At 37.6% G+C, this 27,647-nt stretch overlaps 1 protein-coding gene across 4 annotated transcripts in view; it reads left to right on the top strand.

The window, feature by feature from the left end:
- LOC131684296 (chitin synthase chs-2) overlaps positions 1-27,647 on the top strand; it is a 132,411-nt gene that overhangs the window by 89,757 nt on the left and 15,007 nt on the right. For all 4 annotated transcript variants that reach the window (XM_058967028.1, XM_058967027.1, XM_058967026.1 and 1 more), the window contains exons 4-7: positions 25,094-25,623; positions 25,685-26,899; positions 26,961-27,223; positions 27,283-27,610. In XM_058967028.1, coding sequence (XP_058823011.1) covers positions 25,094-25,623; positions 25,685-26,899; positions 26,961-27,223; positions 27,283-27,610 — 2,336 coding nt within the window. The remainder of the gene's footprint in view (positions 1-25,093; positions 25,624-25,684; positions 26,900-26,960; positions 27,224-27,282; positions 27,611-27,647) is intronic.

Here is a 27,647-nt window from a genome sequence, read left to right as displayed (position 1 = left end):
ATGGCCAGACAAAGTTCTTTTGATTCCAGCGTCTATCTCGAAAATTTCGCATGTTTCTGGTTCTTGGAATATTTCAGAATTAATGTCTCTTCGGCTTCTTGGAAAACGACTTATTCGATTTTCACAAACTTAGCCTTAAATGGAAGGTTTGGTAGCAGATTTTGATCTGATCAAGTTCATAAGAATCGCACATATGGCTGCGGAAATACGGTATGAACACTACGATCCCATATGAAATCTTTAATTGTCAAAAACTTTTCGGTAAAGCTCATGTATATTGAATATTGAACCACATATAAATCGCCAGGAGTCTGATTTGAATTCAGATTGTTTCCTTATCGAAATTATTTTCGAATGCAACGATCGATTATGTCTCTATCGACTGTTGCGTTTAAAATGGAATCGATTCAGAAGTCGGTCTGTATTAGCCTTTCCATGAGATTTTCGTTTGATAATACACAGATGGGTCCTTCCTTCCGCGACCAGTAAACGTTTCATTTGATGTTGGACTGGATCGATGATCTCATTTAAAATTCACATTTACCCGAGAATGGTCAAAATAAAAATTATCATGGGATGGTAATTTCTAAAACTACCATAATAGTTTTCAGTTACGAAAAGCAAAACTCTATGGAAGCTATTGTTGCTCTATAAAACGTGACAATTTTTTGAATTTTGGTTATTTTATAAAAATTATTTGCCCCCTGATTTTTTTCAGCGATTTTGAAGGGGGGGGGAGACATAATTTTTAAAAAAGATTTGCAATGGCCTAATTTTGTGTTCAGAAAGTTCGTGGACGGAAATGTCATTTGAAAATACAGGTATAACTGAAAAGTAGTCGTGGTCACGGTCTGTTTCGGAATATGAAGTATACACTTTTTGAAAGAATTTTCCAAATAAATTGCAAATTTCAGTACTGTTCTTTCCTACATGTCCGTCAAAATGCATTTGGGATGGAAAGGGCTCATTGCTTATATATTTTACACAAATATTTTCCTCACTGTAAATACGTGACAGAATCAAAAATATTGTTTTTCAATCTGGAGGTGTGAATATATTGCATATATCCAATTAATACGTGGATATATTCGCGCGGAGCTTATTGTATACAAGGCGGCCTTACAATGTACGAGTGTAAACAGGCATTCTCGAAATAAGTCGTTGAATGTGCAGTAGAGCTATCACCTTTCATCTCCAAGGCTGCATCTATGGATATAATATCTCATTTATCATTATATAGATGCGGACAAGTTTGCTATTGTAACGGCATTTTAATTAGGAAGAGATTGGAAGGTGTGAAGTATATTTTTCATATATTTTACGAGTCATAGTACTCAAGCAAGAGCAAGGAGTTGAAGGGAAAAAGTTTTTAAAAGTGTGGAACAGGGTCATATGAGCGAGCTTAGAGTTTCCCGGTGACTTAACCCTTTGTCTTCAACCACAGAAGTCAGAATATTTGGAAATTTGAGTCGGCATGTCCTATTACAGCAGCATAAAGTACAAGCAGATACAAGATTGTATATACAATGTATATCTAGAATCATGCTAAAAATAAATAAAAATTTGCACGCGGGGTAAAGTGCCTATTTTCATCCTATTAGGGTATCTCACTAAGTCATTAATTATTCGTCCTACATTCGATGGAATGCGTGTAAATTGGCATTGACAGTTTTGCTTCGTTGTTAAGAACCAATCTAATAACACAAACACAGCTCTAACCAACATCTTCAAATAGGTAAGGTGATAATAGAAACATAGCGAAAATAGGTAAAGATAAACTCAATTAAAAAATAATGAAAAAGAAAAATCGAAATGCCTGGATAAACAACTCCTCTTAATCCAGCATCTAACTACTTCACTCCTGTCCTATATCACCTTGTCAGTTCTCTCGAGCTTATACTTGACAATCGTCTAATACTCTCCATCGTTCCAACCCTAGTTCACTTATTCTTTTTATTGGAAAACTTATACCAGAACTTAACTTTCAGTCGAGTTTGTCGATGGATGTATGATGTATTTATTCAGAAATACCCCTTGAACCAAGTGCTTAGTTTCAATATAATCAGATCGCTTGCTTCTTGTTGACTGAACACATGTTGTTGTTCGTACTAAATTAAGTAAAATAAGTAAATTAAGTAACTTCCAGCGAGCACTGTCGGAACGAAAGCAAAACAACTCATACAGCACGCATCAAATTGTAGAAGAACCCCACTAACACGAACACTCCCACTTCTTCGCAGCAACATCGAACCAGCAATATTGACCTAGATAGAAATGCTCTCTCGTCGGTCATTGCATGTGTTATGTTCGTTTCGCATACATTTGCATAATCTGCAGTGTTGTTTCTTCGATTTTTTTCTTTCTTCTGCTGAACACGAACGTGCCGGAAAGTAAATTAACACCCAAACTCATTATCGTTCATACCAACAGCGACTGCCTGATAGTTAAGGTTTACCGTACTGCTGATTTGCTATCTCTGTGGTTGGCTTTAGGCTGTTTGCAGACAACAAGACGGTCGCCATTCAAGCCACCGCTGTTACCGGCTGGCAGGGGTACCCCTAAGTATACGGTTGTTAGTGTTTTGTTATATTTACATACTACTGCGGTTAGGTATCCGATGAAACTCACGACTCACGGGTTGATTGCAGCGGAATCGCAAACATTCAGATACTTGGCGGCGGAGCCATCAGTTACAGAGCTTTTCAAAAGCGAATCGCAAATGATTGATCAATTGTAATTGCTGGGTTGTTTTTAAGCGCTATCGTATGTTTTCTTTTTTCTGCAAAATTTTTCGTATGTGATTCGGTAATAAAAAGTGTTCATTGACACATTGGGAACTTCGGATCTCGGAGGGTAATGGTTACTGTTACACTGAAAGTTTTTAAAGCTTGTATACTGAGAGCTTTATAATTTCAATACATTAAAAACATCACACCCAATCCCTATAAACTTGAGTACCCCCACGTTGCAAAGAATGTTTTATTTTACGCGATGGTTTCGTCAACATGTGGATAAACAAAGTCAAATTAATAATAACGTTGTTGCGTATTTTCGGTTTTATGACACTCAAATTGGTATGAATGCAACATTTTCACCTGGCGCACAGTCGAATCGCCGCTAATTTTGTATGTATCAAATCAACCACATCAGAAGCAGCTAATTATGACCATCAAGCGGCTACCACTTGGTTGATTATTACGTGTTATATTTCCTCTGGCCAGTCAAAATTCGGTTACCACATCCACATATACGTGCCCAAGTTTTAATTTTATTTGTAAGTCAATGTTTAGGTTAAAATACACACAATCTCAAAAGCATCGACTAGACACGTCCCAAGTTTACCAAACAATATACTAACCAAATTTCAGTCAACCGTGAACGCCGGTAGTTCGCATTTATGTTAGTACCAATTATTTAATTATGTTGATAAAATCGATTCAACGTGAGCTGATCGGTTGCAAAAATTAAGTAGAGAAGTATAACTAAATCGATTGAACGCCGCAACGGTTCAGCGGATACAAGTCTGTTGAGGAGCACTTGGTAAGCTCACAAGTTAATTTCATTTTCTTAAATTAATTTCTGGATTACGTCGAAAAGTTGTGAAAATTTTAAATTAATTTAGATTGAAACCCTTTACACTACTTTCGCACGGTTTCAACACAAGTTGTAGGTGCAGGTTTTGCTTTGCAAAATTGGTAATTTCGCATAGATCATGAATAATTGTCGAGCCAAACAAGACTACTTTTTAAACAGAGTTAAATCATATATGACAACACAAGTTTTAAACATAATTTTAGAGAGATTCTTATTAATTAGGACAATTTGTGCATTAACAAAAGAATCAAAATCCGAATCATTTGTATTACAATTATGTACATCCATTTCCAGAGCGCGCCGAACGGCACCTCTGGAATGAAAAGAAACAGGTATCACAGTGAGGGAAGTCTTCTGTCATTTTGTGAAACGGTTTGGCCAACCTATAACACGGAAAAAGTTTTTTTCTCGCTAGCAACTTCGATGAGGATGGTGCATTTAACAATGTTTCTTTCGATTTCATGTTGAATGAAGCACGTGATCAGGGAGTCCCTTTATTTACTACCAAGTGAATACACGCAATGCTTAGCAGCCGACTTATTTGCTCATCGTTAAGACCACTAGAGACTGAGAAACTAAGTGTTTACGGATTTTCTTAGTGTAGTCAAGGTGTCACTGGTAACACAATAAGTGTGACATTCTACTAAATTAGGGTAATCAGATCAGGTGAGTAGAAACCCAGATTCAACGTCCCCCAGATGTAAACTCAGAAAATATGTTGGTGTAATTCATGCTATTTTTTTGTTAAGCGTGCTATGTTTACGCATATGTTATTTTACCATATTGGCATATTTGTTTATTATTTGTATATCATCTAACAAAATAGTCATAATGAAATTAGCAATGTAACGACGAAAGTTGCTTTTTATTGAGTCTTATGCGTTAGTTCAAGGACTTTGAGGCCTATCAACCAAGATTCCAGGAATTTTACCACTGTAGATTCCAAGAATTACTGAGGTTAAATCAAATGAACCGTTAGTGGCGTTATTTGGCATACAGACAACGGACGAATTTTTCAATATTAAATGCGAAATAGCGACTTAAGACAATGTGGATATGTGATCCTTATCTATATTTGAGCTCAGAGCAGCATTATTGATACAGTAGTCGAACTTTATCGTGTTATTCGAACGATGAAAACTCATTACGGTACATTTCAAGACAGTAGCATAGCCAGAGGGTGATGGGGTGAACCCCAACAAATTAAAATTGATTGGATTGAAAAAACCTATTTTAATCCACCTAGTGGTGGAATTGTGCCTTTCTCATTTCTTCAAACTTTGACTCAATGACCGATTATGTTCAATATAATTGTGGAAATGTCTATTACATTCTTAATACACTTTGCACCTACACATGCTCGCCAGACCTGATGTCCTCCTTGTTTCCCTAACTGCGCTTCTGTAAAATCCATAAATCCTATGTCAGTCGAAAGAAAATTAGGTTGACGATTTTCAGAGTGATTGCATAATATGAGAAAGCCAAAGGAAAAATTTGCCAAAATACAAAAAAGTCAATCTTTGTCAATTTTTTTTCGAGATTTCATCAAATTTCGACGTTTCATGCTTTTAAAGATATTTGGCATCAAAAATATAAATTCGATTTTTAAATTTTCCTATTCAACTCCTACTTCTATGAACTCAGGAACCGTCGTAGGTGCATACCTAAAAATATGAATTTTATCGTTGACGTAATTGCAAGCATGATAGAATTTAACAAACCATAATTCACGAAATGACGAAATATAACCGTACTCCGTTTAATTTTACATGAAACATATACATTACATGCGCAATGACATAAAATTACACTTACTACCATTCAGAACAAATGCTATATGTGGAGTAAAATTACATGATTTGCGAAATACAACGTCATGTGAAATTGAAATCAAACTTAAAAGTAAGTCATTTTTGATGGTCGTACATGCCAGGGTCAGGAGACGTAAATTTACACGATTTTTGCTAGGTGTGTGGCCAATGTCAAAGCGACTTTGGGGTATCATTAGTGATTTAGACTGTTATAGTGATATCAGTTTATATGTGTTGTCGCACTCTTATCATAGCGACTTCAAGAAGCGTCACTCCTAAGACCTAACGAAATCGTAAGCCTCTTTTTTGTCGTTTTATCAGTGAGAGAATCGAAGCCCCGAAAACATTCGACCATTTGTATTTCAAATTACAAGTTCATTGAAGCTAGAGAACAGTAACTAGCCGGGCCTCTGAGATTCCTTGTCCTTTTGTGGGTTAAAGCCGTAAATCCGGAAACGGATTCAAATCGATTTAATATTCAAAAGCAGCCGAAATTTTTTTCAACATATCATAAAATCTAGTCGTTTCATGCATTTTGGAGATATTTGGCATTGAAAGTACGAATTTGGTTTCTGAAACGAAAAAAATTAATTATTCCGGCTTATGTGGGAATTTCATATGTGACCGCAAGGTTCGGTCTATATTTCCGGAACAATATAACCAAACCGTACATTTTATAGACATGTATGGCGATTATATACCTTTCATTTGGGACATTTGTGAAGATCGTCCCAACCATCCCCGATAAACTGATGTGAGTTTGTTAATTTTTATAGGTGGTGATTCTTCCAGGGCACTTCCGGAACTGTCTATGATGGTCAATGCGGTCGAGGAGACTTCGATTGGCCGTCAGTGACCTAGAACTGCTAATGCAAGTTGTTTGACACAAAGATATATTCATTTTAGCGACATTTTTACCTTTTTACCTTCATCGAGGTATCATTTTGAATCGGAATTTTCTATATGACCGCATGTCACAACCCGCAACACCGGAACCGTAAATCAGATCAGAATTAAATTTAATAGCAGTTTACGGGGTAGTAAAAGCTTTCATTTAAGTTTGGTTTAATCGGTCTAGCCATCTCCGAGAAACCGATGTAATTATTATTCTTGGATACTTCCGCCTGGGCTTCCGGATCCGTCGATGGTGGTCAATGTGGCCAAAGAGACTTTGAATGACTGTTAGTGACATAGAACTACAAATCCAAGCAGTTGCGGTCACATTTTTGAAAAAAATTCACCTTAATACATTAATCGCTGTATCCGTTGAAATCAGGATTTTCTGCGTGATCGTACTCATCATCCTGTAATTCAGGAACTAGAAGTCCAATCGACACAAAATTCAATAGCAGCCGACGTTGTATCTTTCATTTAAGACTAAGTTTGTAATATTTGGTTCAGAAAATTTCGAGAAACCGATGTGGACAAATTATAACAATATTTTCTATGTAACCGTACTCCTCAACTTTCTTCCGGAACCGGAAATCGGAATTAAATGAAATTCAATAGCAGCCGATGGGAACCTTGTACCTTCCATTCGCAACTAAGTTTGTGAAAATCGGTTGAGCCATCTCCGAGAAAACGATATGGACATTTTTTAATATATTCGCACATACACACACATACATACACACATACATACACACAGACATTTTCCGATCTCGACGAACTGAGTCGATTGGTATATGACACTCGGCCCTCCGGGACTCGGTTAGAAAGTCGGTTTTTGTAACAATTACATAACCTTTCTATACGAGAAAGGCAAAAATAAACTGATGCTTAGGGGCCATGCACTAATTACGTAAAACTTTTTTAGAACTTTTCAACCACCCCCTCCCCCCCTGATAAGAGTGCGTAAGATTTTGGTGAACTCCCCCTCCCCCCTACGTAAGATCTTAACATGATTTTCGTAATTAAAAAAGCATATTGTTAATTTATTAAATAGTAAGATAGCGAAAACGAAACTTAAAGAATTATTACAAGAAAATTAATGACAAAATTCAACGGTAATCATCAGCAGTAATTTTATTAGCATCTTAATTTTGCCCAGTAGAAATTTCAGAATAACTGCTGGGAGATATTCAGAAACTCCGATTTGGTCCTTAAAGTCTGCTTCGCTATATTTGGAAATAGTTCCTTGTGATGTAAAACCTCTTCTGGTGGGAATTAATTCTGAGTTACAACTGTGACGCTTATCGTACGCGTAGCTCCGACATAGCCATCTACGAATTTTCTTGAAGTCAAAAACAGTTCACACTCTGGAAATATTCGGTCTACAAGATCTTTGACAATCGCATGACAGAACATTTTCCGACTAACTTGCGGAAGCGAAAATTTCAAAAAAGGATGTCGGCCTAATAACACGGTGTCAACACTTCCTAACTTGTAAAGCATATTGTGACTCTAGTTCCTGAACAGAACAATGTACCATCAAGAATCAAGAAATTGCTGTAACTGCTCCAACACCATCGACAATTAAGTCACTCCTCACGCTGCCAACAAACAATAAAATTCCATAACTAATTTAGGAATTATATCCTGTCGGAAAATACTTTAATTTGAGGTCCGCCTTTCCTTGACCATGATGTACAATATATGCTCGTTTTGTGTAATATACATGTTCATGGCAGAAATAAGAAATAGTGCCCTCCTTTTCTTATGAAAATAATATTTTTCTTATTGATTTCATTTTTCATACTTGTTTTATGATATTACGTAAGAAAGGACAAACCCTCCCTCCCCCTTAGATAAGAATTCGTAAGATATTTTGAAACTCCCTCTTCCCCCATATTTCCTTGCGTAATAGTGTATGGCCCCTTACTAATTTAATTAAATATTGTACAAAATATTTTTGAAAGAATATTGTCAGATCACTACATTGTGGACCTATAGATATAAGAATCATGACGACTGTTGGAAAATTGTGAGGAGAGGATCTTGTAACTTATCTCTTAGTCGAGATCCCATATTTGTTAAATTACAGCAATATAAAATTAAATAACTGCCTGAATTATTATGAGCTACTTGTAAGAGAGATGGTCCAGTGGGGGTGGATTGGGACATTTTTTCGAAATTTTTGGAAAGGTATGTTAGGTGCAAAAGCTGTGTAATTCCGTTCAGTACAATGGAAGTTGATAACGTTCAAAAATTATCACTCCTGTCTTTGTCTTTTGAATTACTACTTGGGTTAGTTTAGTCGTGGCTTCGACGAAAGTTGATAAACTGCAACTACCTGAACTCGAAAGCCGCCTACGTGGAGCTCTTCCAAATTCTTCATTCTTTCTTTGCGGTAATGTCATATCCGAGACAACTATGTAAATATCCCCTTCAAATAAGTTGAAAATTATGAATATATTAAATTAAGCGGAATCAAAACCGCTCTTCCAAACTGAGTTTATGAGAGCTATGAATTTATTGAAATTAATATTGAAAATTTTAGAAAGCATTGACGTATATAATACCTGAAAGATTCCTTTAGGAAATAATCGATCTAATTTCTATATATCAAAGTTTGTATTCAAAGGAACTGCGGTTCACTGATGGAGTGACAATTTATTATAAACTGCGATTCACTGAAGGAGTGACAATTTATTATAAACTCAACGAGAACCAGAAAGAACCGAATGAGTTTTCCATTATTATGAATCACTCTAAAATAAACGAACACGACGAACACATGAGCTCTGTTTGTCGTACATGGAATAAAATATCAACTCATAACTAATTTAAATTTAATAATAGTTGTAATTTCAAGGGAGAAACCAATCTTGAAAATGGCAAAAAAATTGTGAAAAATAGCAATTTTTATTTCAAATGAGTACAAAACTGTCTAAATTATCTCGAAAATTCCACGTTGGGGTTAGGTATCTTATACAAAGACTGTGTATGCAAAGTTTGAAATAAATCGGTTAAGTAGTTTTTGAATGACAGTAATACCGAAAATCGTGTTTTTTCTAGAGACATTCTGCAAAAGGTTTCCTCGCCGAACCGCTTGTCGATATTTATGTTATTGAAATACCAAAGTTTTGATCTATTCGATTCACCCAAATTTCTAAAAAAAAATCACAAAAAGTGTTTTTTTCACGCTGAAAAACGCACCCCCGTACCCATCTCACCTTAACGCCTAATAAATATTTTTTTCCCCTTTTTTCTCAAACATTTTTCAAAGTACTGGAATGAATTACTGAATCGATCAAAATAGTCGATTCAGTTTAGTGAGTGAATCGGGCACGTTTCGCTCTCCAAACTGAATCGGTTTGCCCATCTCTAGAGCAAACCAAGGCACAATGAAAAGTCATATATCAACGAAGTCCTTAACAATTAGAAAAATAAAGCCAAAGAGTTTAGAAGCTTTGGAAATAGTGTACTCTATGTCGTCGCTGTTGTGCTATCTTATGACAAGCGCCATTTAGCACATTTCGAGAAAAACGATTTTTAAAGTTTGAGATTGAATATCTTGAAACTTATAAATGGTATAAACATTCCAAAGAAGACAATTAATGCTTCTATCTATTCTTCATCAATCTCTCAAATATTACGAAGATCGCTTGACTATGTTGCGAGTTTTTACTATGAATGTAAACAAAAGTCGCACTCACACGTGTCATAGGCGTGTATTGATGACAAAATTCGTATAACGTGTCATAATCGTGCATGAAAAATTTTCCATAGAAAAAAATCATCAATTTTTAACTTTTATTCATATCTTTGCGTTCATATGGGCTATAAACAATCGGTGAAATGCATTTTGAAGGGAATGAGTCAGGGCATCTAGAAAAAATAGTTATTTTTAGTTACAGTGTTGCCAAATATCCTTTATTTCCAATTTAAAACTAAAACTGTGTTTTTCTCACAACTCGTGTAATTTTCTTTTGAAAATGTTTATGTCATTGTGGTCCTCAGACATTTTCACGCATAAAAACATCTAAAACTTCAATATAACTTGAGCAAATCCCGAGATACAGTTATTTTAAGCAAAAAACTTACAATTTCTCATGACGTTTCTCGCAATATCTAAGTAACCAAGTAGAATTTCAAAATTCTGAAAAAGCCACTTTGTAGAGATTTTTCAAACAAGTAATGTGGCATATCTAACTCAGTTTACCCCAAAATGGCGTTTGTCATAAGATAGCACAACAGCGACGATGTGTTCTTTAATATTCAGTTTTGAAGCAAGCAGAACTCCCAGGTCCTTGAAGGACAATTCTCGTTTAAGGACATTATACATGCGAGCCACAGCATAGCTGCTACGCCGCACACACCCCTCTCCCCTGCCTAACCATGTATCTGACATGAGCAAATATAAAAATACGTTTTTCAACACACTAACCTTGCTGGTGTGCCACGAAACTGCTACTTAAGGAAGCTAGAACATTTTTCTATACAATCAATCCGAGTTTATGACGGAATGCCATCTGTAGCTCCTATTTTGTGCGAAAATATCACCCCTCTTCACTTGGGGTTTATTTTCGAAACACTCTTATTTTTCTTCTTCTCGTTTTCATTGCACTTTTTTAAATGCACTTTATTCACACATCACTGCAAAAACACTCGCGAAACTTTAATCGTTTACTAACAAAACATCAAATTTTCTGCCAATGTGCGGATGACCCAAGGAAAATGTTTGGAAACTCTCATTTGTGCGTTTGAATTCTCACTTCAGATTTCAGTTTTTCTCAATGTAAACAAGCGAGCCGGTGCCTAGCAACGTGGCTTCCACATATCTTCACCTTAAGGATAGTCTGTGAAATATTATAGTCGAACTTCATAGTAGAGGGTTTCCGGGTAAAGGAGATAACTTTTTAATTTTAGAGGGATTCAACTCCATCTAGTTATCCTTGCACCAATTTGTGAAGATATCCAACTGAGACTGCAAGAATTCGGTGTCGATGGGTATTTTAATGATACGGAATAGTACAGTGGCTCGACATATTACATTTTTCATCGTAGTACTTTTTGAGTTCATTTTGTAGTCCCAAATTCATGTGCAATATTTGGAGGCGGTCGGATGCTTCTCGGGTTTGCGCGTTGCGTTCAAAGTTTGTATGGGATTTTATATGGGAAAATCAATTATTTTGCATTTACGTTAATACAGATCGCTATTTCATTCAATATGTAAAACCAGCTTTATAAAACTATAGTACCTTGGTTAACAACTTTGTCGAAGACGGTAACTAGCTACGAGTTTTCAAAAAATAGTTATAACGATTTTAATACGCCTCAATCTAAGCAAAAATTTATTATTTTTTCCAACACTGCCGGTACACCACCAACATCGACATTTAAACCTTAAATAAATGAGAATAAATTCATCACAGAGACTTAGTACCTTTGAATGAAATGTTCAGAATGAATTGCTGAATAACATAGAAGTAGTCAGAAAATGAAAAGAAGAGAGGGGGGTTTGTATACTCCCCAGTCCCCTTTTTATTTGATAGTTTAGTATAACATAAGAAGTAAATCTTCAACGCAGGTTTATATCGCCGAATTAAAATTAAAGGAACTCAAAAACTGCTGTGCCCGCTAGTTTAAATCATTTTGAAGTTTTTCCATACAACCGCGAGCCACGCTAATGGAATAGTTTGAAGTCAAACGGCAAACGATAGTTTCATGCACTTAGTCGAAAGGTTTAAGTCATCCCGGTAGAGTAAACATATGAATGGGCCAAGGAAACTACCCTGTGGAACTCCAAAACTTGCAGCAAATGGGGAAGTCGTAGTATTATCACCAATTTTTATAGTCATTTCACGTCCAGACAGGTACGAGTAGAGCTAATTAAGAAAAGAGTCTCCAAATCCAAGTCTGTCTAGCATGGAAATTGTTATCTGGTTATTGATTTCGTCGAAAGCTGTAGGAAGTCAGTGCATATGGAATCTATTTGCAGTCTTGCTTGCAATGGATTTATGATGAACGATGTCATGGTAAATGCTTTATAAACCTTTTGTCCAATAAAGTTAAGCTCATCAGCAAAATTCTCTATTACGAGTATCTCCAAAAAAATTTCGAAGAGGCCAACATTTTATCTCTTCAAAAAAAAGTTATTTTTTGGATGCTTTTTGCCAAAATTATATATTCAGAAAAATAATGCTGTCGTTTAGCAGCACTACTATTTTCAATTATTTTTAAACTGAGATTATACAAACAGTTGTGTTCTATTACGTTTGTTATAATATTATCTTATTTAATAGTCATTGTCACTTGAAAGCGATTGTACTGGATACATAATAAAAAGTAAAATATCACCATTTTGCATCCATAAAAAAATTATTTTGCAATTTTTGACATACTCCTTATTTTGCCACACTATGCAATATGCTTTTCGGTATGTAAAAAATATAAACAAATAAAAAATCAAAAAACAGTTTGGCTGTTGGCCAGAAATTTATTCTAGTTACTCCTCTGTGCGCCGTCGAATTAAATGTCAAACGCGTCCAAGAGGTAGTAAAGAAAGGTGGGCAAAATTGTTATTTCTTAATGTGTTGGTATTTTGTCTGAAACATGAAGCGGCATGCCGACGGAATGCAAAAATCAATTTCTGGACAAAATAACAGTTTGAGCTCAGTGTTTACCGCGCAGAATATTTCGGGAGTTCATCGGTGTAATTTTTTTCTCCATCATGCACATTTTACAATATCTATTCCAAACTGGCACAAGTTTCTTCAACTTCGCTAGTAAATTGATTCCAAATACACGAATCAGCGGATTTACAATCACTTCCAGTTCTCTACTAAAACATTTTCGTCTACGAAATAAAAATTTGTTTGTTTATTTCTGTAAACTTGACTCATAATGAGCTAGGCTGACAACGCAATGATATTTATCCTTCGTGGGTCTTATACTACAATCGTTAAAATGACTTCATGTAGGGTGACCATATCAAGCGAATAAAAAACCAGGACAGTTCAAAGGGAACTACCTCCATCCATCACCTCTTAATCCATTGTGCCTTCTCCCCAGATTTTCGGCAGCTAAAAAGTTCTAGGTTCTGGCAGACAGAGCTGCGGCAGTAAACACACAGTTTTTGCTTCATAGCCAGCAGCGAATGCTACATGATGTTGTTGGGAAAATCGGCAATCATGAATTTAGCGGATGAAACGAAATCGTCTGTGCAGGACAGGCGAGGAGTTTCCAGCACTAAAACACGTTATTGAAGTAAGCCAGAAACGTAAACGGTCCCAAGTAGCTTTCTACGCTATTCCTGATTTAAAAATAAGTACCTGGCCATCGCCAATGACAATTATTATTTATATCGATCTGAAATTTAGGATCGAAACAGCTGCAAAAACTATCGTTGATTACAAATTTCTCCATTTTATCACTTGTTATATGAAAACAGCGGATCGGTTGGTGTAAATAATATCAGTTTGAGCGCGACCTTCCATACTCCCTGACATGTAGGATGCTAAACTCGGCAGGTTAGTCGCCGTTCAGCGTCCAGGCGTGAAGCCATGTTAATCGTGGATTGGGTACTGTTTCCATTGACCCTGAATTGGCTCCTCAATCACCAGCTAGAGAGAGAGCACTTAGGGCACGATTTCTTCACGTTCGTTTAACTTTTAAACCAGGTTCACCAGTGCGTTTATGCCTGGCATAAGCATAAAGCGAGGGTGAAGAAATCGGCCCTTAATGAAGTTATTTCACGATAGTTATTGATGTTCTGTCATTTCCCTTTTCATGAATTAGAAAAATGTTCGCGTATTTTCAGTAAGACGAAAAAATCCTCTGAAAAGAGAACTCAAGATGAAGCAAAGTCAAACTTCGATTTGTCTTCTCAGAGACATCAAAAGGAATTCTTCGGGTGCCGGATTGAAAGACGATTTAAGCCAGGAAGAAGCTGGAATCATTTCGATTTGTTCGGCTGTCAAGTTTCCTTGTAAACGGACTGCAGGTCATTAATATGCTATGTACATACGAACGACCTGCTCTTTTCCTTTTCAATTTCCACGTAAGAGAATAAAGTCGAGAGATTAAAAAATGACTGCGATCTGAACAACAGGAAATAAAGCGAAAACTCAATAAAGAAAAATATTTTAGGCTTACATGGAAAAAGCCAGGACAAATCAAGCGTTTTCCTCGACTTCCCAGGACACCAGGACAGTAATTGAAAAACCAGGACATGTCCTGGGAAACCAGGACGTATGGTCACCCTACTTCATGTAGGTTGCAATGTATTGTAATATAATTGGAAAGTTCAACAATATTTACAGTGAACTACTAACCAGAGGCACTTTAGGTTTCTTTAGTAAAGCAAAGGCACGGTCAGTTTTGGATACATTCAAATCACTTTATCCCCGATCAGACAGGTTATCGACATTGTATAACCCTTAAAGCGTTGCCGTTATTTCTCGATAAAATCTATCGACTGTTTAATATATTTTCGTTTCTAAAAGGATCAAAGGTCCTTTCGAGACATGTAGAGGAACATTGCTTCGTGGCACTCATCGTGATTGATAATAAACTACAACTATTTTTTCAATGAAGCACCAAAGACAAATGCGTCCTTCGTCGACTTTAAAAATAGGCTGTAATTACTTACCATAAGCATGTTCTCTCTCTCACCCCCTTTACCTGAAAGACTGTTAAAAATCGGCTGTGATGCCTGTCGAAACAGAAGATTTGCTTTCAATACACTTTGAATCTCGTTTGAAAATGAGTCCAATCCAATCCAATATCGATGGAAGCGAAAATCACCTTCCATATTATATCGCTTATTCTAAGTAAACTAATACGTTGGTCATTTCAAAACAGGGTATATGAAAACTTCAGAAGAATTGTCGTAACGATAAATCGTCTAACATCAACATATTTCACCTCGAAGCCACCTCTACTGGCGTTTCTCAGCACAAACATACCAAATAAACTACTTAAAGCACGTTTCAAAAATTGCTTCCCCACTTTTGTAGACACCACAATTTTTCGTTACGGTCATTTGCACTATAGTTTGTACGGAATCTTCCGCCTCAACTCTCGTCGGTGTCCGCTTCGGCCACCGCTCGCCAGCAGATTTACTAAGTCAACAACAAACAACAACAGCGACCAGTTGCTGCAGCAGCAATCGGCAAACACTCGCTCAAGAAGTAGTGTTTAACACAGTTTTTTCTGCGTTCGTCGATAACGCTACTTAGTAAGACCGAACGCGTGAAGTCGCACCTGTTGAGCTCTGAAGACTTTAGTGAAGAGCGCGCGAAATAGTTCAAACCATCGCTCTCACTTTCAAACGCGTTACTGCTGGCTATGAGTATTATTAGTTGTTCGAGCGTTGTTCTCCTCACAATTAGGCACAAAAAATCACGGAAAAAGTTTCTGTATAGGTAGTATTAGCGATAAACTCGTACACAACCATCCAACGCCCTGGTACTTGGAAAATCAACGCTTTAGAGGCGCATCGATGAAATTTCTTTTCGATTTGCTCAGTCGAACGGACTGTTTGAAGGCGATCGGGAGCTCGTTGACCATACCGAATTAGTTTTGGCTTTTTAAATCATTTCCCGGAAGATTAAAAATCTGTTGTCAATTCTAATTTACAGTAGTAAAGTGTAATTAAAAGTGATCTAAAGTGTGAGTGAGTGTGTGCACCAATGTGTTCTAATGAGAAACGGAAGAATCCGTGATGTATCGAAGAGTTAGCACAGCGGGTTTTGGTCTTCCCGCTCCAACGGAAACGGATGACATCGAGTTTGACCCCAGCGGTGGAATTGCTGCTGGCAGATTCATAGTAACAGGAGAGGGAGGTGCTAATCGACCACCCAACAGAGATGGAAACTATGTCAGTTATAAAAGTCACCACTATTGCCGAGTCGCAAATGACGACGACGAGGAGGAGTATCTAATGTAATTATGATCACTTTACTAAATGAACTTGATAATTTATTAACGCCCGCTTGGTCAGTTGGTCTGTAGCCATAATTCGGAATGAACCAGCGCAGTAGTCTAATAGATTACGGTAACCCGTTGACCATGCAAGGTTACGAACTGCAAAACTTTCACTATGGCTTGAAGTCGTTTCAAACACCCTGCGTATGCGTCGGTGGTGTTGAAATGCGTGGTATTTACATCGTCACGGTTACACACCACAATCATTTACAAATTGGTTAGCGAACGAAAATTGATTGATAGGTTTATGAGTCTTTGTAGCTGGTTGATTTTGTGTTATTGCTTGTAGTTATTTGAATGAACTGGAATAACGGAACGATTGAACATTCGAAATTAATTGGAGTAGTGTATTGTAGTAAATCTGAACAACCGAATCCAACCAAGCCGATATCGTTAAAAAGGAAATAAGAATATATTCAACCATTCGACTGGTTTCTGGTACATAATAAATAAAAAAAGCTTGCAAGTAAACTGAGTTAAAATAGCTGATTTGTCGTAGCCTAAAATTGACCAAGATGGTCTAGACGTATATATAATGTAGGGAAGCCTGGGGATCGCTGGCAGTAGATGCGGTTGGCAGAATTATGTTTGCTCCATTTATGGTAGATATATGGTGAACATTTTATTTTGTAGAACATGTTGACGATAATGGGTTGTAGTGCACATTAAAAAATATTCTACGTTGGAAAAGTTTTTTGTTATTTGTGCTGAGTTTTAAACTATTAAACGAATAATTGCGTTTTTGAGCTGCCAGTATTTGTCCAGATATTATACCTAACCACAAACAAAAATTGTTTTTAACGCTCTTTATAAAACATCTGGTTGTAGTAAGTTGGTGGTGATGCATTCGAGGCAAGTCGGCAGTGGTTATCACTATGCAGAAATAATCATCAATTAATTTTGTTTCGTCGTGCTTTCCCCTTAAAATTTTTAAAAATTTGCTTTAAAATATGACGTACGCATCAATGTCATTGAAAATAATAGCTAGGGTCGTTTGTTTTGCAGTTGTATTTAACCATGCGACAGTCGCACTATTACCTATATTTAGGTGACCGCCTGAAACTCCAAGACAATTTCGCCTGAACTTTGGAACGCTATGCACTCAGTGCAATTAGGTAACTTCCAGAGGGTTGATGGACAACCAACATGTTCTATCAATACTTCTAAATCGATTTCTGATAATTCGAAACGAGAAATTTGAACTCCGAACAGCCGGCCATTGGGAGTATTGCTTCTTATTAGCATATCAATGATTATTTCCAAACTTTGCAGTACAAAGCAATAGTACAAAAAGTATAAAAGATATCCCAAATGAACATGAAAATTCACTGCGAAATGGTAATGACAAGTTGACATCTCCCTTTTCCCTATCAGACACGTTTCCATAATTGGGTCAAATGCCAAATTGTAAACGACATGCGTAATAAATATAATAAACATAACTACAAGGGCTTTTGATCCATCGGCGGTCTAGAAGAAGAATGGATGGAAGAAGAGCAATACTGGCAACGACCGACTACCATATGAGCGGTTTAAACACGAAAGAGTGAACAAGAGTAGTGCACTGAATGATTTTGAAGAAAGGACCAGGAGTGCGATTTTACGAAGTAAATTTCTGAAGTGTTCAAGTGTTTCCCACTTTTTAGGGAAGCAAAAGTAGTACACAGATAGTGTCAGACCTTCATGAGACCTCAAGAAGTCATTTGGAGGTATTTGTCAATGCAGAACACAAAAAAAACTTTTTGTGTAATTCGATAGCTTCATCTTAGGCCAATTTAAAAAATTCCTACTTGGAATTTTGCTTTTTTGCCTTTCTCATATAGAAAGGTAATGCAATCACTCTGAAAAACGTTAACCTAATCCCGGCCCGGAGGGCCGAGTGTCATATCCCATTCGACTCAGTTCGTCGAGATCGGAAAAAGTCTGTATGATTGTATGTATGTGTGTGTGTATGTGTGTGTATATGTATGTGCGTATGTGTCAAATAATGTCACTCATTTTTCTCAGAGATGGCTGGACCGATTTGCCCAAACTTAGTCTCAAATGAAAGGTGCAACCTTCCCATCGGCTGCTATTGAATTTTGGATCGATCGGAATTCTGGTTCCGGAATTACAGGTTTCAGAGTGCGGCCACACAGAAATTTCTCATATAAACTATAGGAAAAATTAAAAATAGAATTTTTATTTTTGATGCTAAATGTGTTCAAGCTGCATGAAACGTCGAGATTTGATGCAAACTCGAAAAAAAATTTGACGACGATTCACTTTTTTGGATTTTGGCACATTTTTGCCTTTCTCATATAGAAAGGTTATGCAATCACTCTGAATAACGTCAACCTAATCCCGGCCCAAATTTTTTTTTTCGACTCGCATAAGGTTTCTGGATTTTAACAGGGGCGTAGTTGATGCTTTACGGAGAGGGGTTACACCCCCCCCCCCTCTACTGTTCACTCCCCTCCTTTAAAAATCTCCTTAAATCAGCCCTCAGACCACCACCCCATCCAGCCATCATACCCCTCCCTTTCCACCCCATCATCTTTAATCTACCACTATATCACAAAGCATACCAATTTAAGCTGGGGAGTCGTTCGTTCATGGGACTTTCGTCCTCCTCACATACCCACCCCCGCATGACAAAATGAGTTAGCAAGCAAATAACATTGATCTAATGCTGATTAGGCTAATGGAGTATGATATTTTTTTGTTTCAAGTGTTTCACCGTCGACACGTAGCTCATCAAGTTCGTGGCTGGCATGCCATTGTGTATAAGTGCAAAGTGTACTAAGAATGTAATGGACATTTCCACAATTATGTTGAACATAAAAAGCCTCCGTGCCATAGTTTAGAGAAATGAGAAAGGCACAATTGCACCGCTAGGTGGATTAAAACAGGTTTTTAAATATGGTGTTAAACCAAAGTTATACCTTGACGTGGAAGAGCCGATATATTAATATTTGCTTTTACTTAGTATAGAATTAGACTTCATCCTTTACGGCTATTGTACAACCGCAGAAGAAACCTAAAACGTTGGTACACAATCGGGAATAGCGAATCAGAAAAGGTGACTATATGTCAGTGATTTACTCAATATAGAATCGAAAAAGCTTATGATTCAAAAACTTAAGGCCCGTCCAGGTTAAGTCTTCGGTACGGATCAACACCTTGACCTAGGAACTCCTAGCATGTTGTTAGTCGCCTCTTACGACATGGGAGCAGGTTCCCAGTAATTCTATTCTTGGCTGAAAAAGTGCAAAAAAAATTAGCCCGCCGGACACCACACGGCTTCAATCGCAAACTCACCCTAGAGTAGAGGTAAATAGGCGGGATTCCCGCTATTCGTATTTTTAACTATAAAACTAAAAAACACCTTAATAAAATTCCAAGATGTGGCCAACAGTCTACTCTTTTATGCAACGTGTTCTATTCTGCACGATCTAACATCGAAATCAAAAAGATTAAAATTTATAATAGCGCCAATCTGCCCCGAAATCCCCCAAATTTGAATTTTTTAAATATAGCAAGCAAAAACCTGTTTTGATCCACATAGTGGTGTAATTGTGCATTTCTCATTTTTCCAAACTCTGATTTCATAATTGTAGACATGTCTATTACATTCTTACTACACTTAGTACTTCAAAAGTTTCAATACAGCAGCCCGTTTCATAATTTTCGTCAGAGATTATATCTGATTTTTTAACGCGAATATCTGTCGTTGTACAGAATATGCACAACAATTTTGTAATTCATTTCCCAGAATGTACAATTAGTGCAAATAACGGAAATAATGGATTTTGTGAGAGCAGTATTTATCAGCGCCATGATTGGTTCGTACTATTCACCCGAGCGAGCTAGTTTTGTTTACATGGCCCCCTTTGTCGTCAAGTGAACTGCGACATACATATAAAGCATGGTCCAGAAGAAAAAATCATCAGTTTGCGTTCTGACGCCGTAGTAGCCTCATCATGACTGCGGGAGCTCGTCAAACGCAGATCGCTGGTTGGCCAGCCAGAGCCGTCAATACGATGCACCTAAGAAACTCAATCAAATACGTGAAGTTATATGTCCATTTAAATCATTCGTTACATGCTTGCCAAACGAGCAACATCGTGACTCTAACGTCCGGATGGTACAAAAAGCGGTTAAATACCTTTAACCCTCTATGAATTTCCACCAACTACTTTACTGCGTACAAAGTTTATCGAACGCTCTTCACTCTGCTATGCTGTACGATTTTGAACGAACGAGTATGTAACAACGATGGGTACGATCCCAAAGTGGTATATACAGGTATGGCAAAGATGGTACTTTGGTATTCGTAAGATGAATCTTACATGGGTGGTGTGACTGATCACAGAATAAATCGACTTGTCATACCGTTTGTTCCGCTCCCATTGAATCGTGTGAACGCTACACTGTTAATATAAATTCGTAAATATAATGAAATCGATCTTGCAATGCACAAATTCATTCGTCGTTTTTTGCAACGAAGTATTTTCGTGCATTGTAAATAGTAGGTTTCGTTCATGAACAAGAATGGCCGCTTGGTGAACGAAGGCTTTCGTAAATTTTACACGTTTAATGTACACTGCACGAATGCTATCGTTGATAACGACATTTTTCGTGAATGAAGCAAAATGATTCGTATATTTCAATAAATGTTTGCGTATATTACGAACGACTTCGTTGGTCGTATGAATTCATTTCGTTAATCATTTTATATCAAATTCAAATTTTATCATAGACTTCAATATAGAGCACCAAGGTTTTCTTTGTAATATCTTTCTTATTTCGGTGTTAGAAAACAACTAAGTAGGCGTTTTTTAGAAGACTTTGTGAAATCAGTTGACGCTAGAGGTTTAAAGACGCAGGATTTTTCGGGAGATTACACGTACGGATCGGTTAACTAAGCAGACGATTTATTAGGGAATACAACCCACCTCTATCATACAACAATCCGAAGAATGTATTTGAATAGTTGTTCCCTCACCAACCGTTATATTTCTTTCCGATGGTTGGAAACTTATAACAACTTCGAAAATTTCGATATCCGAAAGATTCGACCAAAAATCGTTTATGTTTGACGTGAAATCTGTTGACGATAGGTGTTCGATGGCTTAAGACTATTATATTGAGGTGAAATTTTTTAGGAGCGTTGAACTGGTTGGTGATTTGTTGAGTACGGTGCATACCATTAGATTGTAATTAACAGGAATTATTATTCTCCGACTCATCTTTAAATTTCTTGTATCTCCTGTAATATCTGTCTCACTATTCTTCAAATTTTAACTTTGCGCTGTGATCTAGGTCCGAAAAAGATCTAGGGGTGAAATGAATGTCGAACAAAATTTTTTATCGATGATAGTCCGATTCTTCATTCAAAAATCATACGCATTGAACTCGGTCGGACAATATCCGATCTTCTTTCGGATCAAAGATCAGTACTCTAAAGCTTTCGAAAGAAATATTCAGCCGTTACAGATATCTCGAATGTTTGACCAGGTAAACTCAGAATATTGATCCCCTGTCAAAAACAAGCAAACGACATTACTGAAGAAAGTCTGTTATGAAGGACTACGGTGTCTACATGTCCGTTCACATAGTTGAGATCGACGGCGTGGTAACCGATTCGATCTGATCATGCGTGGGGTGAATGGACTTGGCTGTTCCATGGACCCCTTTTCCGGTGAGTGAAAATTTTGAAAGATCACACAGGATTGTATCTCCCTTCAAACTCGTATCAGGTAAACTTTCGCGGGATTGTGTTGCCTAATTACCGCGCGTCATAAAGACGGTCCCCTTGTGAGGACATCTGTTACTGCTCCTAAAAACTATAGAAAAATGAGATTCCTTATTAAGGCTAAAACATTTTTCTTTAGTCTACCGAATGTAACAGCTCGAAGAAACGCTGACATAAAGCTGAAGAAAACAGCTAACCTGGTCTTGGAAATTTGAGATGAAACAAGGAACATCGTTTTCAGGAACAATAAAAATCCCAAATAGTTCAACACTTCAACTAGAGATGTATCTTAGTGGAGCACTGCTTGGGCCTAGGTCAGTTTCCGAGAACTTTATGATTTTGGGAGGCTTCGCCCTACACTGAGGCGACTTAAATTCTCAAGGAACGGCGTGGAGTTTTCTTCACGATGATAAACGATCTAGCGTTCTCCATGACCTCCTACAGTATTTAGGAGGTGGCCAAATTTCGAACAATAATTTATGATTTATCCTCATTTATTTTATAAACCAGGTCAAGATTTTGGCACCCCTCTAAGGTTGGCGCCCTCGGCGGGGGCTACCGTACGCACGGGCCTGTATAGAGTATTTTTTTTACAATGGAGAATACAAATTACGTACTTACCCAGTACACGTGCTATTGGCATCTACTAATAGCACGTGTACTGGGTAAGTACGTAAATTGTATTCTCCATTGTAAAAAAAGAGTATTCAGCGTATACATTCAGGTTCGATTGACTGGAGAAAATAATTTCAAGTCAAATAATGACATAAAGGCACGTTCAGGAGTGATTCAGTTCTAGATTCATAATTCTGACAATTCTATAATACAAAACTGAATATTTTAACTAGCTAGAATTTACTCTCCCCAGCAGCAGTTTGAGTTTGTTTTTAGTTTAAAATTTATTCCCCGTCATGTCTTAAGCATTGCTGATCTCAAATTATTTTTCTCCAGTTTATCCATTTCGTGTATTTGCGCTTCTCTGTGTATTTAAAAGACAGCTCTAATCAGTAAATTATTTATGGAATTGGTGTTTCAGCCTCGTCTCATCAGAATCCGACACCAAATAAGTGACAGGACCCTCGTCCTGCGCGATGTCCCACAAGAAAAGGAGTACATTTTAAGCTGATAAGAACTAGTGAAATCGAAACATTTGGTTTGGCTTAGCAAGTCAATGCAAGATGCACAATGCTATTTTTCGTCTTAAGTAGAAAATTGTTTAAACAACATTTTTGTTTTTTGAAGCTAGTGCTAGCTTAGGTCTGTCACTAAGTTAGTGTCAAGTTCCGATGAGACGAATTCGAAACGCAAATTCCATTTCTAATTTAGTTATAGGTTTTGTATCCACTAAAGAGAAAAATAGCATAGTGCACTTCTAAATGTGTTTTAAATTCAGCATCAAATAGAACGGCGAAGTAAAATTTAAAGCAAATCTGTTCGAAATTATAAAAGAAAACACTATACTGGGAATGTAGCTATTTCAGTTCTAGTTACACACCTATATAATATAAAACGCTGCAGAATATGCACTAGGCACAGTGATAATATTGTAATTTAACAATTAATTTTCTGTGTTTAGCGATTAATCGATTAAGAAATACTGAACCTAAAGATTGTTTACATATGTTCATTAGCACATTATTACAAAATTAATTTGAAAATGAAATTTCATGAAAGAACTGATTTCTTTTTTGGGAGCGTGGGTTTTCTCATCATGGTCTTCAATATGGAGCTACTGTTGAATATATTTTCTGAACAGACCAGCCTATTTTGGCTAGATGGATCAGTCAAATAATGGCATTTTTTAATTTAGAGAAATACTTTCATTATTTCCACATGACTTACAAATGTATTAGGGTGTTTTATTTGAGGTAATTAACAAAAATGAAAAAATAGTATGAACTTGTGCTTTGCTCCCATTTTAGTTGTACATAATAGTACCATGGAAGTAGGTACAGTCCTTGCAAATATCGACCTGGAGAAAATGCGTATTGCAGATCACTGAGTGCGATGATATTTTTTTCGAAATTGATAAATAATTATTGAGATTGTTATTTACTAAATTTGAAAAAAATCGATCCAAGCCACTTACGTGGAGATGCCAATTTACGGCACAAGATCGAAGGAAAAAACTTGAGTGTATTCTACTTTATTGCAATTATGTCTCTGGCATTACCCACCCATTTTTTATTTGTCAAAATTGCTATTTATTGCTATCTTTTTCATGGTGCAACTACAGTTAAAACGTTTATTTTTCTGTTTATTATGAAAAACGCTCAATTGTTAATGAAGAAATGCGAATAATTTATTAATTTCGTGAATCAATAATATTTGTTGAAACAAAATTTAGAAAATCTTAATGGCGACTACATTTCAGAAGATTTCTGTTAAGCGTATTTATATTGAACTCACTTTTAGAATCCTATTCCATAAGAAGATTTCAGTTTTGTTCAGAAAATGATAAGAAATTTAAATTATGTTTAAAATTAGTGTTCAAAAAAAATTTCACAGGTAGCTCTTTCATAATGCAATTACATTTAAAACATTTCCATTCTCTTTAGTCTTTTACTGATAAGAAATTAAACATTTTTTTAACGATTTTAAAATTCTTGGATAGTTTACTGTACAAATGAAGGCCATCGGACAAAGTTTTATAAAAGGATTCAATGAAAAAAACTTATGTGCCTTTTTAAAAAACTGATCTTGAGTCAATATGGTGAACCCTAAATAGTTTCATCTGAATCATGAAAGTTTCGAGCAAACCAACTCTAATTCAAAACCAAAAGCAAGATCAGCTTAAGCCAACTAAAAACAAATTTAAGGTAATGATTTTGGAAAAAAAAATGTTTCTTTTTGTACCGACTTTTAAAAGTCTACAAATGAGAGAACACATCTTGTAACGGGCTATTGGCGAATGTTGCTAATGCTAAATGGAAAAATATTAGAGTTCGTCGCTTCACCCAGCATTTAGATACAATAACTATCCTACATTCCGGCAACTGTCCAATCTCAGATGAACATATCGTATAACGTCAAAAAAGTTTTCTACCGTAATAAACCACATTTCTTTCTACCATTCCAGCCAACGCACCGTGCAGGAAACCAAAGGATGGGACGTCTTCCGGGATCCTCCGATCAAGGAGGACACGGGATCGATGGCCAACCAGGCCTGCCTGGAGCTGACGATCAAAATCCTCAAGATATTAGCGTACCTGTTAACCTTCGTGATTGTCCTGGCTGGCGGAGTGATTGCGAAAGGCTGTGTCCTGTTCATGTCCTCTCAGCTACGACGAGATCGAAAAATCACCTACTGCAATCGGGACATAGCGCGCGATAAACAGTTCGTCGTAGCACTGCCCGAGGAAGAACGGATAGCATGGATGTGGGCGCTAATGATTGCGTACGCCGTGCCCGAGATCGGTGCCTTCATCCGGTCGACGAGGATATGCTTCTTCAAATCGATGAAGATGCCACAGAAGTCACACTTTTTGGTGGTGTTTCTGATGGAATCGTTTCACACGGTCGGTCTGGTATTGATGTTTTTTGTAGTCCTACCGGAAGTCGACTCAGTGAAAGGAGCCATGCTGACCAACTGCCTCTGCGTGATCCCAGGTTAGTAGTGAAAGAGGTCATGAGATGTCCGTTCGTTGAAATAATTATTTTCTATTTGTAGGTATGCTTGGACTGTTTTCGCGGACCAATAAGGAAGGAAAACGTGCCGTCAAAACAATCGTAGATCTAGCAGCGATCGCTGCGCAAATTACCGGCTTCGTGGTGTGGCCTTTGCTAGAAAATAGACCAGTGCTGTGGTTGATTCCTATCTCGGCTTTGCTCACGTCATGCGGTTGGTGGGAAAATTATGTTTCGCCACAGAGTCCGTTCGGATTCATCCGGTCCATGGGCCGCGTGAAAGAAGACCTTAAACAAACACGATACTTTACGTACATGTTCCTGTCTCTGTGGAAAATTATACTTTTCTTCTGTTTTGTCCTCGTTGTGAACTTCATCCGAGGAGACGAAGTGTCAAATCTATTTTCCCTATTTGGAGTTGGCTTCGGTCCACATAAAATCGTTGTTGAAGAGGTCACTGTAGCGTTCAGTTCTGCGCTACCGGACCTTGTGGAAGCATCGCAAGCCGGCGATACCGTTGATATCGATGCTTCTTACAACACGGTAACCTATGTGCTGATCATTCAAATACTTGGTGCATACTTCTGCTACATCTTCGGCAAGTTTGCCTGTAAAATTCTGATCCAAGGTTTCAGTTATGCCTTTCCGGTGAATCTAACAATACCGGTGGCAATTTCCCTGCTAATTGCCGCTTGTGGTATACGTAATGATGACCCATGCTTCTTCCATGGATCAATTCCGGATTACTTATTCTTCGAAAGTCCTCCGGTGTTCCGGTTGAGTGACTTTGCCAACCGTCAGATGGCGTGGGCATGGTTGCTGTGGCTACTGTCACAGACCTGGATCACGTTGCACATTTGGACGCCGAAATGTGAGCGCTTAGCCAACACCGAGAAGTTGTTTGTTACTCCGATGTACAACGCGCTGCTGATCGATCAGTCGATGGCTATGAACAGAAGACGGGATGATCAGGCCGATGTTAAAACCGAGGATTTGGCGGAAATCGAGAAGGAGAAGGGAGACGAATACTACGAAACTATTTCGGTGCACACGGATGGCTCGGCCCTACCACGACCTAGCGTCAAATCGTCCGATCACATTACCAGGATCTATGCGTGCGCTACCCTGTGGCACGAAACGAAGGAGGAGATGATGGTGTTCCTGAAGTCGATCATGCGAATGGATGAAGATCAATGCGCTAGACGTGTGGCACAGAAATATCTGCGTATAGTTGATCCCGATTATTATGAATTTGAAAGTAAAATTAAGTGGTTTGTGCTCATGGGCACACTAATAATGTTGTTTTGTTTTTCGGACAGCTCACATTTTCTTTGATGACGCTTTTGAAATTTCCGATCACAGCGATGATGACATACAATGCAACCGGTTCGTGAAGATTCTGGTGGACACTATTGATGAGGCCGCTTCGGAGGTTCATCAGACTAATATACGGTTGCGACCACCGAAAAAATATCCGACGCCTTATGGAGGGCGCCTGGTTTGGACCCTACCTGGTAAGACTAAATTGATTGCGCACTTGAAGGACAAGGATCGTATCCGACATCGTAAACGCTGGTCTCAGGTTGGAGCATATGGGTATTTTTAACATTGCAACAAACACTAAACCAATCTTCTAAACAGGTTATGTACATGTACTATCTTCTCGGACATCGCTTGATGGAACTGCCAATATCGGTTGACCGCAAGGACGTTATGGCGGAGAACACCTATCTTCTGACACTGGACGGAGATATCGATTTCAATCCGAGCGCCGTCACACTGCTGGTGGATTTGATGAAAAAGAACAAGAATCTAGGGGCCGCGTGCGGGCGTATTCATCCTGTCGGATCTGGACCAATGGTGTGGTATCAAAAGTTCGAGTACGCCATCGGTCATTGGCTGCAGAAGGCTACGGAACATATGATCGGTTGTGTACTTTGTAGCCCGGGTTGTTTCTCTTTATTCAGAGGTGAGAACGTTAATTTCAAATGGGTTGAAACATATCT

This window comes from Topomyia yanbarensis, chromosome 2 (assembly GCF_030247195.1).
Source record: "Topomyia yanbarensis strain Yona2022 chromosome 2, ASM3024719v1, whole genome shotgun sequence".
Lineage (NCBI taxonomy): Eukaryota > Metazoa > Arthropoda > Insecta > Diptera > Culicidae > Topomyia > Topomyia yanbarensis.
The sequence above is the reverse complement of the archived record's forward strand: the minus strand, read 5'-3'. Positions and strand labels throughout refer to the sequence as shown.